This window comes from Macrotis lagotis, chromosome X (genome assembly GCF_037893015.1).
Source record: "Macrotis lagotis isolate mMagLag1 chromosome X, bilby.v1.9.chrom.fasta, whole genome shotgun sequence".
NCBI lineage: Eukaryota > Metazoa > Chordata > Mammalia > Peramelemorphia > Peramelidae > Macrotis > Macrotis lagotis.
The window spans coordinates 64,024,721-64,050,754 of NC_133666.1; the positions used below are offsets into that span (position 1 = coordinate 64,024,721).

General features: G+C 41.2%; 1 protein-coding gene across 3 annotated transcripts in view; it reads left to right on the top strand.

Annotated features, from left to right (window-relative positions):
- The first annotated feature begins 2,651 nt into the window (after window positions 1-2,651).
- DIAPH2 (diaphanous related formin 2) overlaps window positions 2,652-26,034 on the top strand; it is an 857,560-nt gene continuing 834,177 nt past the window's right edge. For all 3 annotated transcript variants that reach the window (XM_074205516.1, XM_074205517.1, XM_074205518.1), the window contains exon 1: window positions 2,652-2,792. In XM_074205516.1, the coding sequence (XP_074061617.1) occupies window positions 2,667-2,792 (126 nt within the window). In that variant the 5' untranslated portion in view covers window positions 2,652-2,666. The remainder of the gene's footprint in view (window positions 2,793-26,034) is intronic.

Below are 26,034 nucleotides of genomic sequence, written 5' to 3' on the forward strand. Positions count from 1 at the left end.
ACCCTCATGGGGGCTGGGGGTCATGGTTTCATTGAAGTACCTCCCCCAGCACTGACTCTTTTATGTTCCCTGGGCACTAGACTACTGGGTTCTTTATGAGAGGAGGAACCACAAAAGAAACCAAATATGTCAGTGGCTTTTGTATAACTTTATAGAATTTCAGCTGTGGGTGGTTTCTCCTTTCTTCATATTGCCCTATGGCTCAGGTGTGTCTCTCTTCGTAGTCTTTCTTTGTTTCCCAAGAAGGTAGAAATGAAAAGAGGCATGTAGGTGGGGCAAGGTTGTTTCTAAGTTGAGGTGGTGCCAGTTCCACAATCACCTGACTGTGTCCTTGCTAGTGAGCAGCAGTAACATTGGTATATTGGCTTCAAACGGAGGGCAATGTCCCCTCATGTCTGAAAGGGTTTTCATTATTGACATTAACTGGAACAAAATACTGAAAAATAAACACCAAAAACTAAAAGAGCAAGGGTTGAGTTTCAAGTAAAACACAAACAGAATTGATCAGGGACATCTTTTTTCAGTAACTCTCCTAAAAATATCAAACCCAAAGAATAGAAGCTTCCATGGAAAGCCAAGTTGCTTTGGTTTACATAAACTGAGCGATCTCATCAAGCCTATATCTGAATAGGATCCCGCTGACCATATAGCCAATGAGTGACGTAGCTTACATTTGAATCTCTCCAGTCATGGGACATTCATCATGTCCCCAAGAAGTCCTTTGTACTTTTGGTGAATTTTGTAAGGTAGTTTTTTTCCTTGCATTTTTTTCAAATGTCATCCATACTTTTGTGTATATAAGTGGGGTGATCCATGTGGTCTATGGGCCTCAGAATTCAGTTTGTTCATATGCATCTTATGGGTGTCCAGTCCATATCTATCAGACAAAGAGAATCAGAACCCTCTCATCCTTGGTGCTCCAGGAACATCTATTCTCAAAGAAGAGAGTGTGGTTTGGTGTTCGTGGTTGAAGTTGGAATTAAGAGATTCCCAAGTAAGGGACATGCTGTCTTGGAGTGTGTAGGTCTTCTAAACAATGATGGGGATCTGTAGTAGTGTTGTCATAGGAATGAGGACTGGATGACACTATGGCAAGTGTCTCACAGGCCTTAGCCCTCTAGGGAAAAATGGGTTATTATTATGCTGGGACCAACCAGAACTTGTGATTCTTTGGTAAAACCTTGGAGAGGTTGTATTGCACTGTGTGGCATAATAAGGCATTAGAGAGGGACAAATTCAGACAGTAGTTTGTGGTTATGTGATGTGATCTCCCTGCTTTGGAATAAATAGGTAAGTTGTGGGCAGCGCAGTGACCCCCTCCTTCTATAATGCCTAGCACTCTGTTGGGCTTACAAAAAGACTCAAGCGTAAGTCCTGCCCTCTCCAAGTTGATATTCGACTGGATGTAAACGTACATCTAGGAAAGGCTTAAACATCCATAGGAGGAGAGTCTCTGGGAAGAGGGGCAGCACAGCCTAGGCATCCGGGGCCTGTGTGGCATTTTGAAGCCATGCCACCTGGACATGTGGGAAGGTGTTTGCGGCTTGCAAGACCATTGGCAGAGAGGCCTAGAGCGGGAAGATGGGGTGCTGTGGGTGGGAAACAGGGGAAGGGTTAGTGTGGCCCCACTGCATGAATCCATGAGGGGGAGGACTATGGTCAGGGCCGGATTGTGAGGGGCTTTAAGAGATCCAGAAATTTCTTTGATCTTCTGGGCCTTAGGGAGCCCCTAGACGAGAGATGCTTGAGTACATTGGAAAGGACACCCTGGTTTAGGGATTGTTGGAATGGGGGGCCTTGGAGGCCCGGAGGCTCAGGAGAGGCTGTCAAGTCCAGGCCAGCTTCTGCTGCCCTTCTGAGCATCCTTGGCCTAAGCTTGCGCGTCTGCTCTGGCGGGGCTGCCCTCGTCCATCATGGGCATCTGAGTCCCGGGGAGAGCTGGGCACTTGGCCGAGGTCACACCAAGCGGGGCAGTAGGTGGCTGGGGAGGGCCCCGGGCCGGAGGGGCCAAGGGGAGCTTCACCCCCCACCCCCACCCCGTCCCGATCCTCCGGCTGCCAGCGCGGGGAGGGCGGCGTCGAGGCGGCCCGCCCAGGCGGGCCCTTCCGTGGCAAGGCAACTTGGGCCCAGTCCCCCGGCCTCCGCTTCCCCGTCGGGAGGATGGGCTCCTCCCCCCGGTTAGCGCCTCGCCGCGCCCGCCCTGCCCCCGCCCGCTGTCCCATCCCTGGCAGGGGAGCGGCGCACTCGGAGAGGCGGAGGGCGAGCGGGCGGGCGAGCGGCGGAGCGGAGTGGCCGGGCGGCAGCTGCAGCGGCGGCGGCGGTGGCGGCGGCCCCGGCGCGGAGCGGCCGGCTTCAGCCCGCGCGCCGGGCATGCTCAGTAGCGCGGCCCGAGCAGGCAGCCGAGTCGGGAGCTGTGCTTTGAGCGCCCCTCGGCCCCAGCCCATGTGCCCAGGCCCTCTTAAAGCCAAAGGCGCCCGCGCGGGCCCCGCGGCGCCACTGCTCCTCGGAGGCTAGCGGCTCGGCCGGCTGCGCCGCCCCCCCCCCCCGGGCACGAGGGCGGCGGCCGCGCCCCCAGGGGCCGGCTTCTCTCGGGGCGGAGCGGGCGCGGTCGGACGGCTAGCTGGGCTGGGGCCGGCCCGGCCCACAGGTGCCGGGGCCGGGGCAAGATGGAGCAGCCCGGGCCGCCGCCAGCCGCCGGTCTCGGAGGCGAGGAGCCCGGCGGGGGCCGCGCCGCCAAGCGCAGCGCCGGGGGCCGGGCCGGCGACGAGGAGACCAAGAACAAGCCCAAGCTGGTGAGTCGGCCCGGCCCGGGGCTGGGGTGCGCCGGGGTGCGCTGGGACGGGGCTCCCCCCCCCCCAGGCTTGCCGCCCTGCCAACCCGCGAGCCTCGCCGCCCCCTCTTCCGGCGGGGGGCGGGGGACGCGGGCGGAGCCCCCGGGAGACCCGGGCCAGGGGCCTGCCCGGCGGGCGGGGGCGCCGGGGGGGGGGGCTGGAAGCGGGCGCTGCTGGCTGTGCGCGTGCCCGAGCGCCCGCGCCCACTCCCCGCCCAACCCTCTTTGTGGCGGCTGGGCACCGGGCTGCGGGCTCGGGGGCCGCGGAGAGGAGCTGCCGCCCCCGTCCCGAGAAGCCCCTGCTCGGGCCGCCGCTGCCCCGTGCGCCGCCTTCCCGGCCACAACTTCCGAGGAAGAGCGGGCTGCACACGCCGCGCTGACCCGCCCCGGCACTCTCTCCCCTTCTCTCTCTCTCTCTCTCTCTCTCTCTCTCTCTCTCTCTCTTTTTCTCTCTCTCTCTTTTTCTCTCTCTCTCTTTCTCCTTTCTTTGTCTCTTTGTTTCTTCTTTCTCTCTTTGTCTCTTTCTTCCTTTCTCTCTTTCTGTCTCTCTCCTCTCCTCACTTTTTTCATTAGGCCCCCCCTTCTCCCCCCTTGGTGTGGCAGAGCTCCAGGCAGGGGGTGGGGGATGGGGTGTCTCGTTGGCTTCCACCAGCAAGTTTGAGGGCCCTGGGCAGCAGCTCCAGCTACTTCCTGCCGCTGCCTCGGCCAAGGAAGGGATCAGATTGGGCAATCGTGCAGCAAACTTCTTCCCCCTTCGCTGGCCCGATTTGGGCTTTCTAGATCTTGGGGGAAGGGAGGGGCCTCAGTGGCTCCTATGAGTCAGTCAGCACATGAAGCAACAGGACTGGAAGTTGGGAGATTCAGCGTCAGAGGGGCTACCGGCACCTGCGAGATGAAACTTGGGGAGACCTGGATAGGGACAACAACGTGTGTCCCGGGCTGATCTCCACAGATCACCAATCACACAGGCATTTGGGGTGTGGATATACAGACACACATACACATACCTAGAATGCACCCATAGGACCTGTAGAATATTTACTGTGAAGCACACACTAGCATTGGTCACTGAGGCAATAAGCATGGATGAAGCCTCTTCTGTGTTCTAGGAAAAGACTTAAACATTTAGGGATCCAAAAGGTAAAAGAAAGTCCCTGCCCTCAAGAAGCTCATTGGAAGACTGAGCAAAGGCAAGTAATGGGCTACACTATATAGAGAATGACAAGGAAGGAGCTAGAATTATGTGATGTTTCTCCTTCATTCTTCATTGCCAAAGAAAGCCACGACATGGGGAGGGGATGCCATGCCAAGCAAGGGAAATGAATTTTTTTTTTTTTTTTTTTACTGAGGGGAACTGTGCTAAGTCAATAGCCTCACTTTCTACTCCAGAGCTGATGGCCATTTATAAATCATGAGATGTCCCTGCATTTGAGACAAGCAGTGTTAAAAGACTTGCCCATCTGTTAATGCCAAGTATCTGAATCTGGATTCAAACTCCAGTCCTCTTGACTCCATGACCAGTGCTCTATCCACTGCACCACCTAGCTGCCCCAATAGGGAAGGTTTGTTTTTTTTTTTTTAAGAATTTTGCAAGGCAAATTGGGATGAGTAGCTTAACCAAGGCCACACAGCTAGGTAATTATTAACTCTCTGAGGTCAGATTTGAACTCAGGTACTCCTAACTCCAGGGCTGATGCTCTCTATCCACTGAACCACCTAGCCACCCCTGGGAATGGCTTCTTGTACAATGTGGTGTTTTCCCTACAATCTGAAAAAACTCAGGAAGTGGAGATGAAGATAAAGAGAGCATTCCATCTTGGGAGAACAGCCAAATAAAATGCCCAAACCAAGAAATGGAACATCTTCTATTACATTGTGCTGCAAAGATGGCATCCAGACTGCTACCTATGCTGTCATTAGGACCACAGCTAGAACTTGAACCTAGATCATCCAGACCTCATCTCTAGTACTTAGTCAATTGCACTACCTTTGCATGTGAAAAGCCATTTCTATATCAATTTGCTTCATCTTAAAAGATAATGAAAATCAGTTTTACATGTCATCTGCCTTCTCACAGAAACCCATCTGCATTTTTCTTGAGCCAATTTGTTGTGAGAGACAGTGAATGAGATGTATTTCCCCTATTTTTCTACTCAAAGGAGGGATGTGCATTTGTGTTCATCTCTCCTCCAAGAGAAATCATTAACATGACTTGGCATTTGTCCTCAGTCCATTATTTTTGGTATAGCTCTTTTAGTCATTGTGAATGTTCTAATCCTACTCAATTCTCTCTGTATCAGTCATACAAATTTCCCCATGCTTCTCTAAATTCATCACCGTGACTTTTCTTTTGGCACAATGATATTCATTCCATTCATATACCCCAATTTGTTCATCCCTTCACCAGTCAATGAGCATGCACTTTTATTTTTTCTGACTCTACTACAGAAGCAAATTCTATTATGAATCACACAAACTATAAATGACTTGCCTCAAAACAGCAAGCTTTGGTTCAATTGGTTTTTGTTTGGTTCCCACCTACTTCACTGCTTTCTTTCAACCTCTTTCATATCTCATATTTTTTTTGGCAAGGCAATGGAGTTAAATGACTTGCCCAAGGTCACACAGCCAGGTAATTATTAAGTTTCTGAGTTCAGATTTGAACTCATGTCCTCCTCACTCTAGGACCAGGGCTTATATTCACTGTGCCACCTAGCTGCCCCTCTTTTGTATCTCATGAAGAAAATTTTCAGATTTTCTATGAGAGTATCATCATCATACTCTGCTTACTTTCATAGGGGGTTCATTGGAAGACACGCTGAATCAGGAGTCAACCCCTGGATTCACATAGGATCAGAGCTCTATATAACATGTTTGACATGTGTGACCTTGGACAAGTCACTTAAAACTGATCTTGGGCCCCTTTCTCCCATACCACCTTCCTCATGTCCAAAAGGCACCAATGAGGCTCAGTAGTCTTTAGGGTTCCTTCTAGTTGTAAATCTATCCTTCTAGAAGTTCTGCTCTGGAATTTGGAATAAGCTTGTCTTTTGGGTTGGGTATAATACTCAAACTCCCTTTTTACCCAACCTGAAAAATTCTTCAGTAGTCGCAAGTAATTGGTTGGGCCATTTAACAATAAACTTTTGCTTTTAAAAAGCTTGCTATCAGGGGAAACTGTTTATCTTTGTTGGTAATTACACCTTGATTCTATTCTTAACTTGCCTTTGGCCATTTGTCCTGTTTTATCTTTTATGTTTCACTTCTTTTAGACAAAGAAACTAGATAGGTCTGTGGTGGTGAAACTAGCTATTAGCAAAACGTGATACTGTCAACTCTTCAAGATGTCCTATATGTAACACTGCTTTAAGCAGGGATACACTTTGGTTACTCTGTCCTTTGTAAATTCTTTTTTCTCAGACTAAACCTGGAAGTTAATCAGCATAATTTAACAGTCAATCTTAAAAGTTGACTGGGCAAAACAAAAGCAGACTTAGGAGAGCAACATATTTTAAGGCAAACACATCATAGACAAAAGACTTGTAGCATTTATTTTTTTGGGGAAAGCATGTAAGTCTTTTAATGATGAAAGGTAAGTATGATGTAGTAGACAGAAAGTTGGCCTGGGAACTGGGAGAGTTTAGTTCCTTCCCCTGACACATATTAGTGCTGTGACCCTAGGCAAGTCACTTAACCTTGTATTTGCAGAGAAAGTAGTCACTTGCTTTGGTGGGAGAGAGTTTCCTCACCTGGAAGTTCTCTATATGGGTGAAAGTGTCAGGTCCTAATCTATATCCCTTCTGTTGAGTTTTTTGAAATCTAGGCCTTGGGTATGAAAATAATATGTGGGAAGCCATAAGTCCTCTTAGGAAACAATTTACTCAGATTTTTCAACCAAAAAAAAATAATCCTAATAGAATAAAACATTCTGTCTAAGTGTTTCCATTATCTTGTTTTAATTAAGCAATTATTACTGTAGTTGCTGTTTTCTTGTTTGGGAAGTGTTGTGGATAGCTTCTTTTTTTTTAGCAAACAAAAAAGGCAATAGAAAAACGATTGACTGCAGTTAGTATAAAATAGTTTTTGACAGTGTTGGGGAAAAAATGTTGATCTGGTACCATGTGGTATAGTGGAGAATGGTACAAACCAACATAAGTGATCTGCAATGAAGAAGATCCATTTGTGGGATTAGGTCAATTAGTTGCCTGTATAAAATGTACTGTGGCCTTTGCTAAGATTCTAGTATGTTCCATACATTATTTTTTCTTTTGCAAATCTTCAGTCTTATAAGGGCTATTTATTTGTTGGAACAGCCTCAGTAGTGAAGTTGTACAGACCCATTTCCCCCCACTTAGCTGTTGAAACGGGTCATAGATAACACAAAGTGCTTTTATTTGAATTTTTATCAGGCCCCTTGTGGTTCCCGAAAACTGAAGTTCAAGGACATGTTTTCTGTACATGGAGATCACTTTAATTTATTAACGTGGCATGAGCTTTTTAATCAGTACTAAGGAGATCCATTTTTCTTAACTGTCTCTGGGAGAAACTAATGGATTTTGTCCAGGATTTAAAAGCTAGGAATGTTGAAGTTTACTTGCGAGATCTACTCCATGTAGTCACTCCTGCTGTTTTTAACACTTGTCAAATCTTGACTAATGATACTTTGATTTTGTGTGTGTGATGACTTAACCGTCTAGTTAGTCTCTGACTTGAATATGTCATCTAACTGCAAGGCTAAATTAGGCATGTTAAACGAATCATTTAAAATGAAGGCATTTTGTCAAGGTGAGTTAGGAGTATGCTTTTTAGTCTTCATCATAGCCAGCATTTATATAATGCTTTAAGATTTTGCAAAATAGGGCTACTCCACCAGTCCCGTGAAGTCAGTTGCAATTATTATCTTCATTTTATAGATGAAGGATTAGTCTGAAATGAAATGTCTGACCCAGGTCCACACTGCTAGGAGATAGCTGAGGAGGGATATGAATTCAGGTCTTTGTGCTGCAAGACCAGTGCTCTACTTACTATACCATCAAGCTGCAGGTCAAGGCAGAGTCATTGCTTAAGAAGGAATACTGGGGTGACTCAACTTGCCCTTGTTGGGTGGTCATATTTAGACTTGACACTGAGGTATCTGTGGAACTTTTGATTTCTCTAAGTACTCAACCTGTAAAACGTTTTTAAGCCTACTTATTCTATATGGATAGGCATATTGATAAATTATATACAGAATCTACTGTGTTTTAATTATATAGATTACAAAACTTCAGAGAAAGGAGAAGATGAAGAGGAAATATTTAATTTTGTTTTCAAAATTTTTTTCCCAATGACATGCAAAAAACAATTTTAACATTCTTTTTTCCTCCAAATTTTGAATTCCAAATCCTTTCCCTCCCTCCTCTTGAGAAAGCAAGCTGTTTAACATAGGTTATACATGTGAAGTCTTACAAAATACATTTCCATGTAAGTCATCCTATGAAAAAAAGATACAGACTAAAAAACCCCAAGAGAAATAAAGCAAAGAAAAAGTATCTTTGATATACATTCAGACTCTACCAGTTCTTTGGAGCTGCACAGCATCTTTTATAAGTCCTATAGAATTGTCTTAGAGTCCTATATTGCTGAGAATAGCTAAGTTATTCATAAGAGATCATCATAATATAATTTATTACAGTGTACAATATTCTTCTGTTCTACTCATTTGCATCAGTTTTTCTAAGTCTTTCTAGGTTTTTCTGAGACCATCCTGCTCATTGCTTTTTAAAGCATAGTGGCATTCTGTTATCATCATATATGACAACATGTCCAACCATTCCTCAATTGATGGACATCCTCTCAATTTCCAATTCTTTGCCACTACTAAAAGAGCTTCAGTAAATATTTTTGTACCCATAGGTCCTTTTCCTCTGTTTTTTTTTATCTCTTTGGGATACAGACCTAATAGTGCTATTGCTTGGTCAGAAGATATATGCATGGTTTTATAACCCTTTGGTAATAATTTCAAATTGCTCTCCAGAATGGCTGAGTTGAGTATACTTCACCAATAATACATTAGTGATTTAATTTTCTCACATCCCCTCCAACATTTGTCATTTTCCTTTCCTGTCATTGTAGTCAATCTGACAGGTTTGAGGTAGTAGCTCAGAGTTGCTTTAATTTGCATTTCTCTCATCCATAGTGATGTAGAGCATTTTTATATGACTATAGATATCTTTGATTACTTTGTCTGAAAACTGCCTGTTCATATCCTGACTATAGATAGCTTTGATTACTTTGTCTGAAAACCGCCTGCTCATATCCTTTGACCATTTATCAGGTGAGAAATGGCTCTTATTTCTATAAATTTGACTCAATTTTCTATGTGAGAAATGAAGTCTTTATCAGAAACACTATAAAAAATTTTTCACAGTGATGATTTCCTCTATCATATTTTCTTCCTGCTTATTCTACTTTCTCTCTTTCCTTTTATCTTGTTCATTCTCAAGTGTTTTATTTCTAACTTTTACCTCCCCCAAGCTACCTTCCCTTTTAGGAACTCTCTTCTAACCCCACTGCTTCTTTTATCCCTTTCTCTTCATACTTTCCTGTATGGTAAGATCGATTTCTCCACCCAGCTGAGTGGGTACATTATACTCTCATTGAACTAATTCTGATGAAAGTAAGGGGTTCATGTGTTCCTCCCCCCTCCCATTTTCCCCTCCACTATAAAACATTTTTCAGACTTCTTTTATGTCATATAAATTATCCCATTCTACCTCCCCCTTTTCCCTTCTCCCAGTGCATTTAACAATATATAATGTTTTTGCTCTCAGTAAAATTAAGAGTATTTTTAATGAGAGCACTGTGATTGATAGGATTTATTATTTTTTAAAATCTTGGTTTCATACTTTGTGATACAGTAATTCAAAGGTCTAGTTCTAAGCTAAGTTTATTTTGTTACCTCGTTTTAATGAGTGTTATACACGGCTAGAAAAAGATCCTTCACGAAGATTAGTTCATCGTTGGATATGCTAATTAAGTAATGATACTCATTTTTTTCAATCCAATGCACCAATTGCACAAAGGATTTTGTTGAAATTTGGCTAGTTATATTTCTGTCCTCACAGGTGTCAATCAGTTCTTGCAAACAAATGGGAAGGTGTTACATTTTTATAGTTTTAACAATTGAATTTAAAAGATACCGGAAATTTCTTTGATTTTAGAAGATGTTAAAAAATGTTTGACTATTTTCTTTCCATGTTTCTATGTAGAGAAGATTATTTAGAAGTGATACAATGAAATCCTCCATCCTGTACCATCTTCCTTAACCACAGAGACCTTAACATGGAGAACTCCTGACCTCTTGCCCTCTCCACCCCATTAATGTCTTTTTAGTGTAGTAAGTAAAGCTTTGTAGGATTACAAAGGAAGCCAATTCTATTAAAATATAGTTATCAACATATTTTTTTTTAAAACTTCTTGGTTTCCAGGTTAAGAACCTCTAAAATAAATACTTTTTCATTCATTCATTTCAGCAACCCAGGGAGGAAAGAATAGTATCCAGAACAATGGGGTCAGCAATATCAAATCCTTGCAAAGAAGTCAAGAGGGCTGAGAATTGAGAAAAGTTCTTCAGATTTGGCAGTTAAGGCATCATGGGTAACTTGGGAAGAGAGCCGTTTTAGAGAAGTGAGGATTCAAGGAGAACAAAGAGGTTGATAACCTGGGAAACTGAAAAGACACTGGGGAGAAATAGGGAAATTTGGAAGGGTTGTGGCTTTGGTGGAGATGGGAAAGATAATGTAATGATATTTTGAGGTCTCCCATCCATGCTTCCTTCTTCTTTCCCTCTGAAAAAATAGAATATGGGTTGGGGGAGGGAGGTGCAGCTGATTGAACATTTCCAGAATAGAGACTATTAAATGAAGAATACCTGCCATGGCTTTCTTCCATGCTCTGGTTGGGGGGGGGGCAGGGTATGGGGATTTTGGAGGCGGTGGTCAGGGAATTTTGCTTACATGCTGTAGGTACCTGAGTTTAGGTTAGATATTAACTGCCTTGAGGGCCAAATAGTGTTATCACTTTGGGAAGCCAGTTGTGGGAGGGATAGGATTGGATGAACTCTGCTTAAGTTTTATTAGAAACGTCCCTTCTCCCATATTTTGGAAGGGTCTGTTCATCTTTCTATCTTCCAATCATTTGGTTTATCACATTCCCCTTGAAGTCATGGTCTTCCACTTTGGAGACCATACTCTATTAAACAAATTGACAGGTATTTAATTGAATGCTTACTATGCCCCAGACACTGTTTCAAGTCCTTGGGTGGGTAGAAAGACTAACAGTCCTTACCTTAAGGAGTTCACAACATAATGGAGGAAGACTCCATGAAAATTATATAAAAACAAGATATTTACAGGACACATTGGAAAACAAATCTCAAGGGAAGATAAACATTGAATAGGACCGAGAAATACTTCTAGCAAAAGGTGGGGTTTTAGCTTGGGGGATGTTCAGTGGAAAAAGATCAGAGTTGGAAGATGGAAGGTTATGTGGGAGGAGCAGCGAAAAGGGTGTGAGTTGTTTCTGGATTATAAAATATGCAAAAGGGAGTCAAGTATGAGACCAGGTTATGAAAAGATTTAGGGAAACAGTTGGAAGTACCCAAGGTGAATCACTGGGCTAATATAGTACCATCCCAAGCATGTCTTTGGCTATTTTGTTTCTAGATGCCGAAATCATATTTTGACTCTAAATGAACTGCAAATTATAGAATCTCAGAGTTGGAAGGAACCTCAGAGGTTGTCTAGTTCCGGTCATACCTGACCACGAATCCACATCCTTCTGCTTTTGAGCAAGTGGAGGTGGTGTTCATTATCCTTTTGGTGCTTCAGTGCACTCTGGTTAGCTGTCATCTTTGGGAACTGGTTTTCCTCAGCTCTCAAACTTCACTTTGCTTCTTGAAAGTTTCTTCTCTTTGTTCCTAACCTTTGAGGACATGCAGAGCAAGTCTTCTGAATTCAAAGGAAGTGATCATAAACCCCCTTCCTTACCACTTCTCCCCCTTCCTTTGTTTTTAGATTCATGCTAAGTATTCTTCCTTCCTTCCAGTGATTTCTATTTGGATATAGTGCTATGTATTTTGGTCCTAGTAACCACTTTGTGACAGTGGTCCAGCTTGACTGTGTCTTTCTGGAACTGAATACAAAGCTACACATGTTCTGATCAGGGTCAAGTGTGGTGAGACTATCACCTCCTCTAGGTCATTGGACTTTCAGATCACTCTTACTTTTGAGCAGGAATTTATTGACCTTTTTTTCGTTTCATGAATCCCTTTGACAATCTTAGGTTTTTTAGGTTCATTTTATATAGATATATATGCATGTATGCATGTATATGTGTATCTGTGTGTGTTTAGACACATATCTAGTCAAAAAAGAAATCATTTGTATTGAAATACAGTCATCAAAATATTAAAAAAAAGTTCTAGGACTCCTTCTCTAGAGATTTCCCCAAACATCCTTCCTAATACAGGCTGTGCAGATGCAACATAAACCGATGAGCGCCTAGGGCTGAATGATTTGTCTTAATCCTCATTCCCTGAGTTGTGTGTGGGTACTTAACTCTAGGGTCTTCATCAGCTCTTACAGGTTAGCGCCTCCAAAGGGTGACCTGATTAAGATCCTTCTTATTCACGTAAGATGGTATTCCCATTTTACAGATAGACAGCTCAGACTTTTAAAGGTTGTGCCCCTAGCTGGTAAGCAATCATGTGAAGATAAGAATCTGGATCTTCAAATTTATTAATGTTGTATACTCTTCTCCACTATAATGTGGTATCATGGGTTTAGTATCGATGCTTCTGTGCAATCCCTTGTCTGGCCAGGATATTTTGTACTGTAGAAATGGAGATCTGTCCTTTGCCAATTTAGAAGTTGATAGTGAAATTGGCCTTAAGTATCCTGCAAAGCAATACTTTTTCATTTGAGTTTAGTTGTGTTTCTTATTGCCTCCTTCCTCCGCCTCTACCAAGAAAGTAATTAATTTTGGTAAAAATTAAAATATTTTAGACTGAAACCTATATTAGTGTGATATTATTGTTACATATTTTTTTTAATTTCATGTGATGGGCCTAAGTGACTTGCCCAAGGTACAAAGCTAGGCAATTATGAAGTGTCTGAGGCCGGATTTGAACTTAAGTCCTCCTGACTCCAGGGTGGGTTCTCTATCCAGTGTGCCACCTAGCTGCCCCCTACTGTTACATCTTTTAAAAAGTTCTGTCAGGGGTTAGAGAGAAATTTGTAGCCAAGGCTATTCTTATGAGAGATTCCAGGGTGAAGGGACTACTGGAAAGGATTCTCACACAAGTTTTGCAGGTGTGGAAATAGGTGCTTACCTACCCACACAGTGATTGCAGAAAAAAAAAAAATTGGTTACTTTTCTTCTCCGGATTAGTTGGGATAGTGTCCAAATAACCAACTCTGAAAAAAGTTGAAGTCTATCTACTTCAGGAGTTCTTTAGCTATGCTCTTCAAACCAAGGAATCCATAGATAGATTTCCAGGTGTCTGTGGCCTTGAATGAGAAAAAAAAAGTGTATCTTTATCTTTCCTAAACTAACCTCTCATTGCAATTTAACATTTACATCAATTATGGAAAATAAATATTCTGAGAAGGGTTAAGAACCCCCAATCTGTTCCCACTTGGAAAATGAAATATTTTCAACTGATTCTTTTAGGTTCTTTGAGCATTGTCATCAATTAAAAAATAAACTATGGCAGTTGAGCTTTCCCTTTTCACCTTACATGTTTAATATTAAGAAATCTGAGACAGCCAATGACCATCAAATAGGAATAGAAGTACTGAATGAGGATGACATAAAAGAGATATTTAAAAGACTCCATGAAATTAGAAAATTTGGGCAAAACCCAGTAAGATGGTATGGTATCTCATTGATGAGATGAGTGGCACAGATCTAATTGAATTCTGAAAGCTTGGAGTGGAAGACTTGAATTTGAGTCTTTGCTCAAAATCTATGACCTTGGGCAAGTCATTTAAGAACAGCGGCAGCTCAGTTTACTAGAGCTTTAAAATGTTCCACATCCTTTTCACAGAACAACCTTGTGAGATAGGTAGTGTGAGACCAGTCCTCGTTTTATATGCTTTCAGCATTCCTTGGGCAGAAGTCACCAAGTGCTAGCATTGGGATTCAAACTCACGTTCCTCCCCTTCCCCCACCCCCATTGCTCCCCTTAAACTGTCTGGATCTTGGTTTCCTTGCCAGTGAAGTGAAGAGACCAGGTTGACCTCTAAAAACCATATTATTTCACAACCTCCTATCAATAGGTAAATAGATGAATTACAAAGTATTTATTATGCTCCTGCTGTGTACATAGTTCTCTGCCAATCCCAGGAGCACAGTTAGAAACCTCCAATGATCTATGAGGTCTTAGAGGTTCCAGGACAGTGCTCCTTAAGCTGTGGGAACCAAGTAGGTGGTGAGTCAACTTTTGCATGGCATTTTCATTGATAATGTTGAATCACTCGCCAAGGCTTTTTCAGTTTTCCAGTTCAGGTGGGGACTGAATCACCTATAGATGCTGTTATAAGGTTCCATCTCCTTCGGTGTCTTTTCTATACTGGCTTCAGGGGGTAGGTTGGAGGCAGGATTGCTAGGCCTGGGAAGCATTCCCCTTGCCAGGGCTCTTGGACTTTCTGTAGTGGAGTCAAGGGGAGGGAGTGTTTGGGATTGGCTTGCTGGTTTGGCCTACTAAGCCAGTTGTAGGGAGAGTGGCAACTGGTGTACTCATAGACTGTGTCCTTTCTCTACCATTTTCCCCTAGGGGTTAGCTGAAGTAACAGTTGGAGAGGCATTTTGTTCCACTGAGTGTACTGTGGAAGGTTTCTTTAGAAAGGTAGTAGAGTTTTATAGAAGCTTTCCTAAATCAAATGTTAGAGATTCCAGTTCTTAAGACAGGCCTGATGTTCTGGAGTGAAATATCTAGCACTTGCTATTTGTCTGGCCCCATCTTAACTCTTTCTTGACCAAACTTTGGTCTACTCATAACTGACATTTATATAGAGCTTGCTATATTTCAGACCTTATGCTAAACACTTTACAATTATTATTTCATTTGATCCTTAGAATAATCCTGGGAGGTAGAGATTATGATGATCCTCATTTTACAGAGGATGAGGCCAAGGCAAGCTGAAATGAAGTGACTTGTCCAGGGTCCCACAGCTAGCTGGTGTCTGAGACTGAATTTGAACTCAGGTCTGCCTGACTCTAGGCACTGTTCTCTGTGCACCTAACATTATTCTGGGAATACTGTTTTCATAGCAGCTTTCTCTTTTCTTCAAAGGTTTTTGAGCTTAAAGGATAAAATTGAAGCTCAGATTTCTTATTTGGTAACTTCTGAGGGTTTTTCCAGCTCTAAATATCTATATTTTGTACCCTCTAATCTATCCTCAAATCTATCCAAATTTATCTGTAGTTATTCCATAACCCTCAGTTTTAGGGAATCTAATCTCACAGCTTAGAAAATGGTATCTTTCTTCCCCCTTCTCGCACCTCTGTTAATGTTCTTTTTTTCCTACCTCCCAACCTGAAATGCCCTTTCTTAACCTGTTTCAAATCCTGCTTTGTATATATATTTCACCTCTTTCTCAGTGACGCCTTCTTGGTTAGAATAATAGAATTGTAGCTGCATAAATGGGCTTCAGTGATCACCTAAGACTAATCCCTGCTAGGCCTGTCTATTTGGGACACCCCCGTGATGGAGAACTCACCTATCCTAAGCTAGCCTATTCCATTTTTGAGAGGTGATATTACACTTGAGTTCTTGTTCTGTGGGACCAAGTAGGATATATCTAGTTCTTTCTCGAGAGGACTTTTCTATTGTTTGAATAATTGCAGACATTTGATATAGCATTTACAAGTTTATAAAGCAGTAATTATTATCCCACACTTCTATACCAAGCCTCCTTTGTAGGTTACATAATTCCCAGTTTCTAGGGCATAGTCCCTTGTTCTCTGACCTTATCAGTTGCCCTCTTCTGAATGTGTTCAGATAAACAATAGCCCTATTACATTTCTTTATCTTTGATTTGATTCACTATTTCATTATCTGCCATAAATAAAGCCTCTTCTCCTTAGTTTTGTCTCTTCAGACCTGATAAGAATGTTCTTTTCATCCAACTAATGAATATATCATCCTTTTAACACATGCAAAAAATCTTATAAAATTCCTTAAAAATTTAAACGGTATCCTAGGAATAAAGGAAATGTATATTCAACAAAGGTGCAATCATGGAGGATGTCTAGCTGACTAAATTGAAGAGGGCTTCCTTAGTAATGATGAGATGCCTCTGTTTGAAGATGATATTGTGCTTATTCAAGAGTTCAGCCTCACTGTCCACTGGAACCACTAAGCAGATGTAGAATGTCTCTTGTACCGACTCTGATATCCAGTTGGATGGAAAATCTTTGAGTGGGTCCATCAGTACATTTGGACACTGCAGATGAACAATGATTGGGCAAAGAATGGAGTAGGAGAAAGAGGAGAAAAAAGATGTCTTATACTTGGGGAACTAGGTAGTACTTGTTATTGACCCCAAGTTTCTCTTTAAAATAGTAACTCCTTTTTTATAGCTTTCTTTGTTTATTTGATATCTTTTGTTTTTATTTCACATTCATTTCTGAATATATCCTTTTATTCTCCTTTCTCCAACAAGCCTTCCTTGGTAACAATAAGAAAACAAACCCCACTTGTGCTAAAGGAAGAAACACTTTGACAATGTCTGATAGTATCTTCAGTATTTCATATGCATAGTCCCCAGCATGTTCACTGAAGGCCTTGGAGTACTCAGCTCTTTTAGATGCAAGCTTGAACTTTCTGATTCATTGTCTATTACTCCATTTTATAATTGGTCTTTCCATTTATGCTATTGTACTTATTGTATATATGGTTTTCTTGATTCTACTTACTTCACTGTATCATTTTTCTAGAATTCCTTCCAGGTTTCTACCAGTTCTTTCTATTTGCTGTTTGTGATGATAGCAGAGTATTTTATTACATTCATTTATTACATGTCACAATTGAGCCATGCCCCCAATCCTTGAGATTTATTTTTTTCTATGAAATAGTTCCTGCCTTCAGGTAGCTTACATTCTATTGGGGGTAAGGGGAGAAATAGCATTCATGCAGACAAATGAAGTAAGGCTAAGGAATTTGTTTGGAGGGGGCACTCTCAGTTGAGGGGATGAAGGAACACCTCCAAAAGGAAGTGGTCCATGATCTGACTTTTGAAAAGAAGCTAAGGATTCTGTGAAGCAGTGCTATGCAGGCATGGAGGACATCTGAGACATGTAGATGTTTAGTGGGATGTCACATGTCAATTGCAAAGTGTTGACCTGGCTCCAAGCCTTAACTTGGACACATGTTGACCATGTGACCATGAGTAAGTCATCTAAGTTCTCAGTGACCCCAGACAAATCTGTAAGGACACAGGTTATATGATTTGCATATCTACATGGGTGGGGAGGCATACCACACAATGATGAAAGATCTGGAAAATTTTGAACCTCCCCCCCAAAAAAATTCTTTTAAGATTTGGTTGTTGTTTAGTAGAGGCAATGGAGGTTTTGAAGTTCTAAAGAGGAGAGAAAGTTTTTTTTTATTGGAAAAGCAGAAATTCCACTGTTAATGGGTAGCTAATCCACTAAGTCATTGTTTGTCAGACTCCTTTGAGTTAAAAGTGAAAAAGAATAATTCAGCTTCTTTCCTTTGGGAGGAGTTCAGAAAAATGATAATTTTCTATTCTACCTTGTTCTCACCTAATGTTATAGTGCTCATTCAATGCTTAATTTTTTGTTTGTTTTGGCAAGGCAGTGAGGTTAATTTACTTGCCCAAGGCCACACAGCTAGGTAATTATTTAGTGTCTGAGGCTGGATTTGAACTCAGGTCCTCCTGACTCCAGGGCTGGTGTTCTATCTACTGTGCCACCTAATTGCCCCCAGTAGATCTCTTCTTAAATAGAAACAGTAGTTACTTTTTCTTACCTGACCCCAGAGGACTCATTCTGGGCTCTTGTATATAGTAGGGGTTTAATGAATGATTATCTCCAAATAATATATTAGCTTAAGGATCAAGCAAATTGAATTACAGTAGATGCTCCCCCCAGCTCTTTCTGCAGTTTCTGGGGTGTTGTTTTAGCTCTTCTCAATAATGAAAAATCCATGATAGTATCCGGGTGACCTGCAACAGATGCTAGACATTCACATAACTAGAATCATTCAGAGACTGCTTGGGTAAAGATGAAGTCGAGATTTAGTTTTCAATTGAAATTATCAATACCAATAATATCCTTGAATGAACTCATATTTAAATTCAGGACATAATCTAGACATTTTCTCACCAAATTCTCAATTTCAGCTCATTTGCATGGCGTTTTCTCATTTCATAGAAGTGGGGATAGGGGAGGAAGAGAATCTTAGTTCAAATTTCTAGTTTGAGTCTGATTATTAAAGGTTTCATGGGTATGATTGGGAGGGAGGATCCAGTATGTGGTAGGTGGAGCTCTATGCTTTTGGAAGCTAAGACTCTAGGAAAAGTCTCATTTTGAAATCGAAATTTCTAGAAGCTCTTCAGAGTGAGGCTGTGCTATATTACCTTGCCTCAATTAGGAGCCGTTCTTTCTGAATGGACAGGGATTCACCTGATAAGCTGAGCTTTCGGGGACAATGGAAAATGTTGAATCAAAGTCATTTATACTCTCATTTCTCTCCTCTGTGACCCTGTGGTGTAGTGTAGACAGGAACCTCTAGCTAGGCCATCGGAATGAAGATCTGCATGTCCCTCCTCTGCTTCTGATTCTCTCCTGCTTCCTTGATGCTAAGCCTTCTTTTTCCAGCTTTTCCCCAGTCTGGCCCCAGCCTCTTACCAGCTTTTCCAGTCTTTGCTTCCTTTTGTTCTCGCCCAGTTTGCCTCCATGCTTGTCCTTAAACATTCCTTGTGACTTTCCCCCCTGTTTTGGTTTGTTTCTTTTTGCTTTTCCAGGTCTCTCATGCTGAAATGTCTTTGTTGGCTGTCTGCCTCTCCTTGCAGGCTCTGCTTCAGTGATCCTTCTTCCTTGGCATCTTCTTTCCCCATCCTCACTAGCTCCTAGTAACTTCTCTTTTGTCTCAGCTGCAATACTTCAACATGTACAGTACCTCAACTGATCTTCAACTTGGGGTAAATAGCTTGTTTGCCCTGACTAGACTTAGTTTATTGAGTCCAGGGACTGTATCCTATGCAATTTGGTATGGCTCCCAGGGCTTTGCAGATTTTAAAAGGGTTCAGTAAATATTTATTAAATGATGTTCCATTTCAATAGGAAATTCTTGAGGGTCTTTACCTCCCCTTAGAATAGCTGTCTAGTGGAAGAATCAAGGAAGCAGCCTGGAAGAAGCACTGCGTGTGGACTCAGAAAAGTCAGAGGATTGGAGTTTAAATCTAGCCTCTAATGCTTATATCTGTATGCTTACTGTCACTGAACAAGTCATGTGACCTCCTTGGCCCTTTTTCTAAATCTGTCAAATGTGGAGATTGGACTAGATGGTCCCTGGGGTTCTTTCCAGTTCTAGAATGAAAATTCTTTGAATATCAGGTATAGTCAAAAGCAGTTTTATAGAAGATCTATTGGAACAGCAGGGCAGGCTAGCTGGAAACTTCAGTCCTAGATTGATGCTGTTGTTTCCATTGTGGTTTTAATCTTTGGATAAATCTTTAGATTTAATCCTCTTTGGATTTGACTTTTTCACTTCTCCTCCCACTTATTCATACAGTGAGTATGTGCATATCATGTAATGTACTAGTTTCATGAAGGGGTAGGTCTTTGGTACAGTACTGATTTGGGGTTATTATATTAGAAGGAATTGTTAGAAGCATCGATGCTTTTCATATTTTTGCTTCTTTCATATACCTCACTTTACAGCACAGATGTGTTTTAGAAAAGTTGACATTCATCTAGATTGTGGAGATTGTATTATTTCCATATAGACAGCTTTGACAGCTTGCTCTTTATATGGCAGCTCTTATTCCTTTAAAAATTAAATTTTTTATTGAAATCTTTTGTTTTTATCCCACTTTCGGTGTTTCCCTTTTCTCTCCTGCTTTTATAGAGTCATCCCTTATAGCAAAAAATGAAAGTGGAGGAAACAGAACAGTGAAACTAGCCACCAACATATTAACTAAGTCTGATGTTATGTACAAATAAATGTTCTATCTCCATCGTTTCCTACTCCTGCAAAGAAGTGTGGGGAGATGCCTTCTCTTTTTTCTTCTTGGGGTCAAGCTTGGGGTCATAGCTTTCAATTTTGATTGTTGTGTTTTTATTTACATATACATTATTGGAGTTGGAGTATTTTATCTCTCTTCTGTTTTCGTCCCTATCGATTCATGTAAATTTCCACATGATTCTGTGTACTTATTTCTTGCATACCACAATTTGTTCTGTGTCACTACAAAAGTGGTGTTATAAATATTTTGGTGAATATGGCGCCTTCTATTTTATTAATGGATTCTTTGCAGCATATGCCTATAATGAAATTTCTGTGTCAGAGGGGGTTAGACATTTTAGTCTCCCTCTTCAAATAATTCCAGATTGCTTTCCAGATTGTATGGACTGATTTCCGACTCTACTGTTGGTGTACCTGCCCCTCTGACTTCGACAATTCTCATATTTCATCATCTTGGCCAATTTACTAGGTATAAGGTCAGTAAAACTTCAGGATTATTTTGATTTGTCTTTCTCTTAGAAGTATTTAGTCTTTGATATACTTATTAATGATTTGTAGCTATTTATATCTTTTGTCCATTCCCCATTGGGGAATGCCTTTTGGTCTCCTAAATTTCTCTTAGTTTCCTATGTTTTTTGGATAGCAGACCTTTATCAAAGATATTTGATAATGTTTTCCAAGTTGATTGCTTCCCTTCTTATCTTAGTTGTATGCATTTTGTTTATACAAAAGTTTTTCAGTTTTATGCAGTTGAAATGATCTGTTTGTTTGGAGACAATCTAGACAACCTCTATCTTCATTTTTTCCCTAGCCAAACCTATGGCAGGTCCGTGTTGTAGTCTTCTTCTAGATTTATAGTGGTATAATCTCAACTATTCAGGTCAAATATTCATTTCGAGTTTGTCAAGGCGTATGAAGCAAGACAGTGTTCGAAACCAAATTTCTGCCCTATTGCTTTCCACTTTTGGGAGTTCTTTCCTAAGTAATTAGTGTTTTCTGGTTTAGCAAAAAGTGTATTAGGTTAGTTGTGTTGTTTCTGATTCTTCCTTGACTAACTTATTCCATTGAGTTGCTTTTCAAGTTTTTAACATGTGCCAACTGATTTTGATGACTACTGCTTATAATATACTTGGAGGTATCATTTCTCATTCAGACCTACCTTTTTTCATAATTTCCCTTGATATGCCATTTTTTCTCAAAAATGAATTTTTGTTATTTTGCTTAATTCTATAAAGTATTAAATAATAGTGTTTTTCCTTAATCCATATATTTTGTAGAGAATTGGTATAGTGGAAAGACCACTAAACTGTGCTCTTGGAGGACATGGATTCTAGTCATGTTTCTTTGAATAACTTTATGTTTGACAATGGAGGAGTCACTAATTTTCTCAGCCTGTGTTTTCACAAAATGCAAATACATTGAGCTAGATATTGAAATTCTCTTTTTGTTCTGAAAACCTTTAAGGAACCTGACTTGGCTCCTGTTAGAAGTTGATTTTCCTACCCTTTCCCAGTCCTTGCATGTGGTGTGGTAGCTCAAAGCTTGGGAGACTTAGTGGAGACTACATGGACAGAAAGGCAGGTATCAAGGATTGAGGTGAATGAAACATGATATGATGGCAGTTTCTGTTGGATTGTTTTCTCTTTTTTGTTGTTGTTGTTCATTTACATGGGAATCCTCTTGTAAGGTTTTTATGGTGTGATTTTTCATAGTCTTTCCAGACACACCTCCTCTCAGAGTTTAAAGGAATAGAATTCCCATAAGGGATTATCTGGAATGACTAAAGAATTTCTAATTGCAAGTCAGGTAGAATCTTGGAAAAGAGAGTCCTGGCAAGCAGGAGGACAAAGGTTCAATGTAACATACTATTTACCTAGGTATGGATGACTGTTCTTTGTTCCAAAGTAGGCTGACTAGCTGGAGGCAACAATCTCATGGAGAGGGAAAATGGCACACAGCTAAGACTGTCAGGACTGATAGCTGCCTTCTTTCTGTAAGGAAAGTAATCTAAACCCCCCTCCCCCCAATTTAAGTATTGTGGTTTTGAAGGGCCTATCTCCTTCATCACTTAAAATAACTGAAGCCTTTGAGCTCTAGGCTAAAAGAAATGACCCATCTCATTCCCCACAGTTCAGATAAGGACCATGGCTAAAGCTAGGAGCACAGAGAAGCCTCACAACCACTAGACCAGTGACCCAATACCTGACTGCGGCCATAAGACCCGTGAAAGAAGCATGACAACCTCATCAAAAGACTCTTCCAGCTTTGCAACATTGGAAGCCTTGGGTGCCCCTTGATGGGTGCCCCTGCACATGTGGTCCCCTAGGTGTGTTCTACCCTTGTCACTGGTGGTATGTGTATTTGAGCATGTCCATGTTTATCAGGAAATGTTCTAGTCTAACTTTTCAGGCAGTGCTATTCTTTAAATGCCTTTGCTTTGACACATTTGTGTGCCCTGATTGACTTATAAAGGCAAACACATCTGTAGGGGTTCATGAACTATGACTTTGAGTGCATATAAATCCACAGAGTGCTTTGAGCTGGTGTAGCTTTTTCTGGTAAGGAAGGAGGGTGCCCAGAGGTGCAACACGTTTCCAACCTGTAATTCCTTCTTACTATTTCTTGTTTTCTCATTAAAAGCTTATATCTTCTTATCTGATCAAAGAGTAGCATAGACAAATACAAGTTGTAATAATGTGAGTAAATAATTGATAATCACCACAATTTAATTTCAAAAGCTCACCTTTCAGTGAATTTTGACCTTGGTACCACTTCCCTTACTTTACTTGGATTTGGTCCTCTGTGGATGACTTGTGAGTACATTTAATATGGTATACAGTTACATTAAACTAGATGGAGGATTTTACCACTGCAGGAAATGAGCATCCTCATTTTAATATTTGAAACAGTGCTCTAGGTTAGGTTTTGGACTTGTAAATTGTAATCTCTTCTGTGGATGAGTTTCAGTGGTACTTGTTTTCAATGACAAAATCATCTAGAGCTTTAAAGTAAATGGAGATGCTCTGCCAGTTTTTTAAGGGCCTGATCATAATGAGGCAGCTCTTGCTCAGGCTTCTGCAGCTCCAAATTCATTGCTGTTTTAACAGATAATATTCTTCTTAGGAATTTAACTTGGAGCCTGTACTTTGCCATTATGAACACTGATTGTATTACTAAAGAACATTGGTCTATTTATAAACTGGACGTTGAGGGAGTGAGTAGTCAATAGCAAGTCTAAACTTTAGGCTCATGTTTGAGGAACATTGATTGATATGCCCATCTTCCCTCCTTTCTCCTTCCCTAAATACTCCCCTCCAAAATACTACCCAAATAAAGCAACCTATTCTACTGTTCCTCAGTAATAATGGGGATACATAAACCTAGAAAGTGGGGGAATTTGTCCTGGTGTGTGTCCATAGTGGGATTTGGGGATTTTTTGCTAAGGGGAGATTATTTTCTCTCTTTTGCCATTGTCTTTTGTCACATGATAATAACAGTGGTTCCCATTAATATAGCATTTTAAGGATTTAAAACACTTTCCATGTATTATCTTATTTGATATCCACAACAGTTCTGTGAGATGGAGGGCTCCATAGTAAAGTTGCTTTTTAAGTAATAGCAATGGATGTTGTTTGAGTTACTTAAAGTTTCCAGAATATTCTTTATGCATCATCTCATTTGATCTCTTTTTGGTGAGGCAATAGGGTTAAGTGACTTGTCCAGGGTCACACAGCTAGTAACTGTCATGTCTCCAGGGTTGGTGCTCTATCCACTGTAGCATCACATAGCTGCCTCCCTCATTTGATCTTAACAGCAGCCTTGGGAAGTAGTTCTTCAGGTTATTGAGTCTCTGTTACAGCCATTTGCCTCATAAAGGTTTAGTGATTTCCCTAAGGTCCCACAGCTGCTTCTCCTGTGGATTTGGGAAATCTGGGGCTCAAATCATGTGCTCTCGGTATAGTACAGTGTGTACTGCAGTCTTCAATTACAGAAAGCCTCCAAAATGAAAGAGATGTGATTCTCCATCAGTTATCCTATTTGTAAACAAGCATCATCCAGTCTGATGTTGCTGAGCACAAGAGTCAGAGGCTTATTGCCCAGACACATACATGTGTGTATTCATTTCTTTGGGACATGATAGCTTCCAAAGTAGGATTTTAATTCTTCTGAGACAGTGAAGTGTTTTATGGTAATGTCTCTTGCCAGAAGATGACATCGAATATTAGATCAAAGGAGAGAAAAAAGCTTTTATTAAGTCTGTGCTGTAGGTTGGACACTATACTCACTGTCTTATAAATATTATCTTATTTGATTCTCTTAACAACCCTGGGGGAGTGGCGCTGTTTTTATTCCAATTTTATAGTAGAGGAAACTGAGGCACACAATGAAAAGTGTTTTGTCTGGGGTTGGACAGATAGTAGGTATGTCAGGTTCTACTTGAACTGAATTGAATTTAGGCTCTGTGCCACCTAGGTATCTCCTATAGTAGAACATTGACCAGACTAGAGAGCCATATTCTGTTCTCCCTTCAAATGAGTGTCTTTGACTACATTACTTAGCTTTCTGAGTCTGTTTTGCAATCCTCAAAATAGGGCTAATTGCTTTCCAGTTTAAGATTTTATTCTGTTTGGGTTAAGGACTAGAAGAATCCTTGGCAGTACTCTTGGCAGTGGTTATATGCTTTGTCATTTGTTATATTAGTTACAACTTATTATCAGGCAATGGATTCTAAGTGAGGTTGTTTGTTTTTTTCTGTGTAAAACTCTAGAAGTGAACAAAAAAAGGACAAAAATCGACTCGGGCAAAAGGAGACTTGTAGGGGCAAATAAACCGAGATGTTTTTCTTTGTTATTCAGAGATTCACAAAGCTGGAAAGAGATTAAGAGAGACTGTATTGCCCAGCCTTTCCCTGTCTCCTCTTCCATACACCTAACCAGCTCATCCAGCTTGTGCTTCAAGGCCTGAAGTGGGGAAAAGGGGGAAGCAACCTGTTGCTTAAAGGCATCTTATTGCCTTTTGGGGCAGCTCTCTTTGGAAAGAAGTTTGTTTGGATGTCAAGCTGAATTTGCCTCTTTGCAATTTCCATTCATTGCTTTCATTTCTACCCTCTGGGGCCTAGAAAAACAAGTTTATTTTTTGTTATTTTATTTATTTTTCTGAGATAAGTTTTTATTATGTCTTTCATATCACCATAATTTCCCTTGTGACTCTCCCCCTCTCTCTGCCCCTTCCCCTTGCCCTCCCCCTCCCAGAGGCCTATCCCTTACAGTAAATGATTTTATTTAAAGACAGAAAAAAGAAAAAGAAGAGGAAAAATTCAGCATTACTGATTGATATTTGAAAAAGCCTGAACATATGTATAATGTGTGGCCCTCCTCCCTCATTAAAGGATAGGTTTGGAGTATCTCCTTATATCTCTTATTTTGAACCGTGCTGATTCTTTATTATTTTCAACATTCCCTTTTTTATAGATTTTTGCTGGGCAATGGGGTTAAGTGACTTGCCCAAGGCCACACAGCTAGGTAATTATTAAGTGTTTGAGGCCAGATTTGAACTCAGGTACTCCTGATTCCAGGGCCGGTGCTCTATCCACGACACCACCTAGCCACCCCATTTTTGTTTGTTTTTTGTGATTCTTTTTAGTCATTGTGTATAATATTTTCTTGGCTCTAAGCAGAACCATTTTAATTCCTTTCTTGTGTGCCAGTCCTTCACAAAATTGAAGAAAGTTGTCATGTCTCTTCCTTTTCCTTCCCCTCTCCTCTTCTCCTGGCTCGACAGCCTTGGTTTTGAAATTAATCCTCCTGTGGCATGACCTTGTAGCCCTTGACTCTCTCAGTTGGTCTCTTGTGGACACTTTCTAGCTTATCTCCTTTGGACTTGGTCTACCTTTATGCCCTTTGTCTAGCCCTTCCTGAGATACAGTTCTTTGACGTGGTCTGAACAG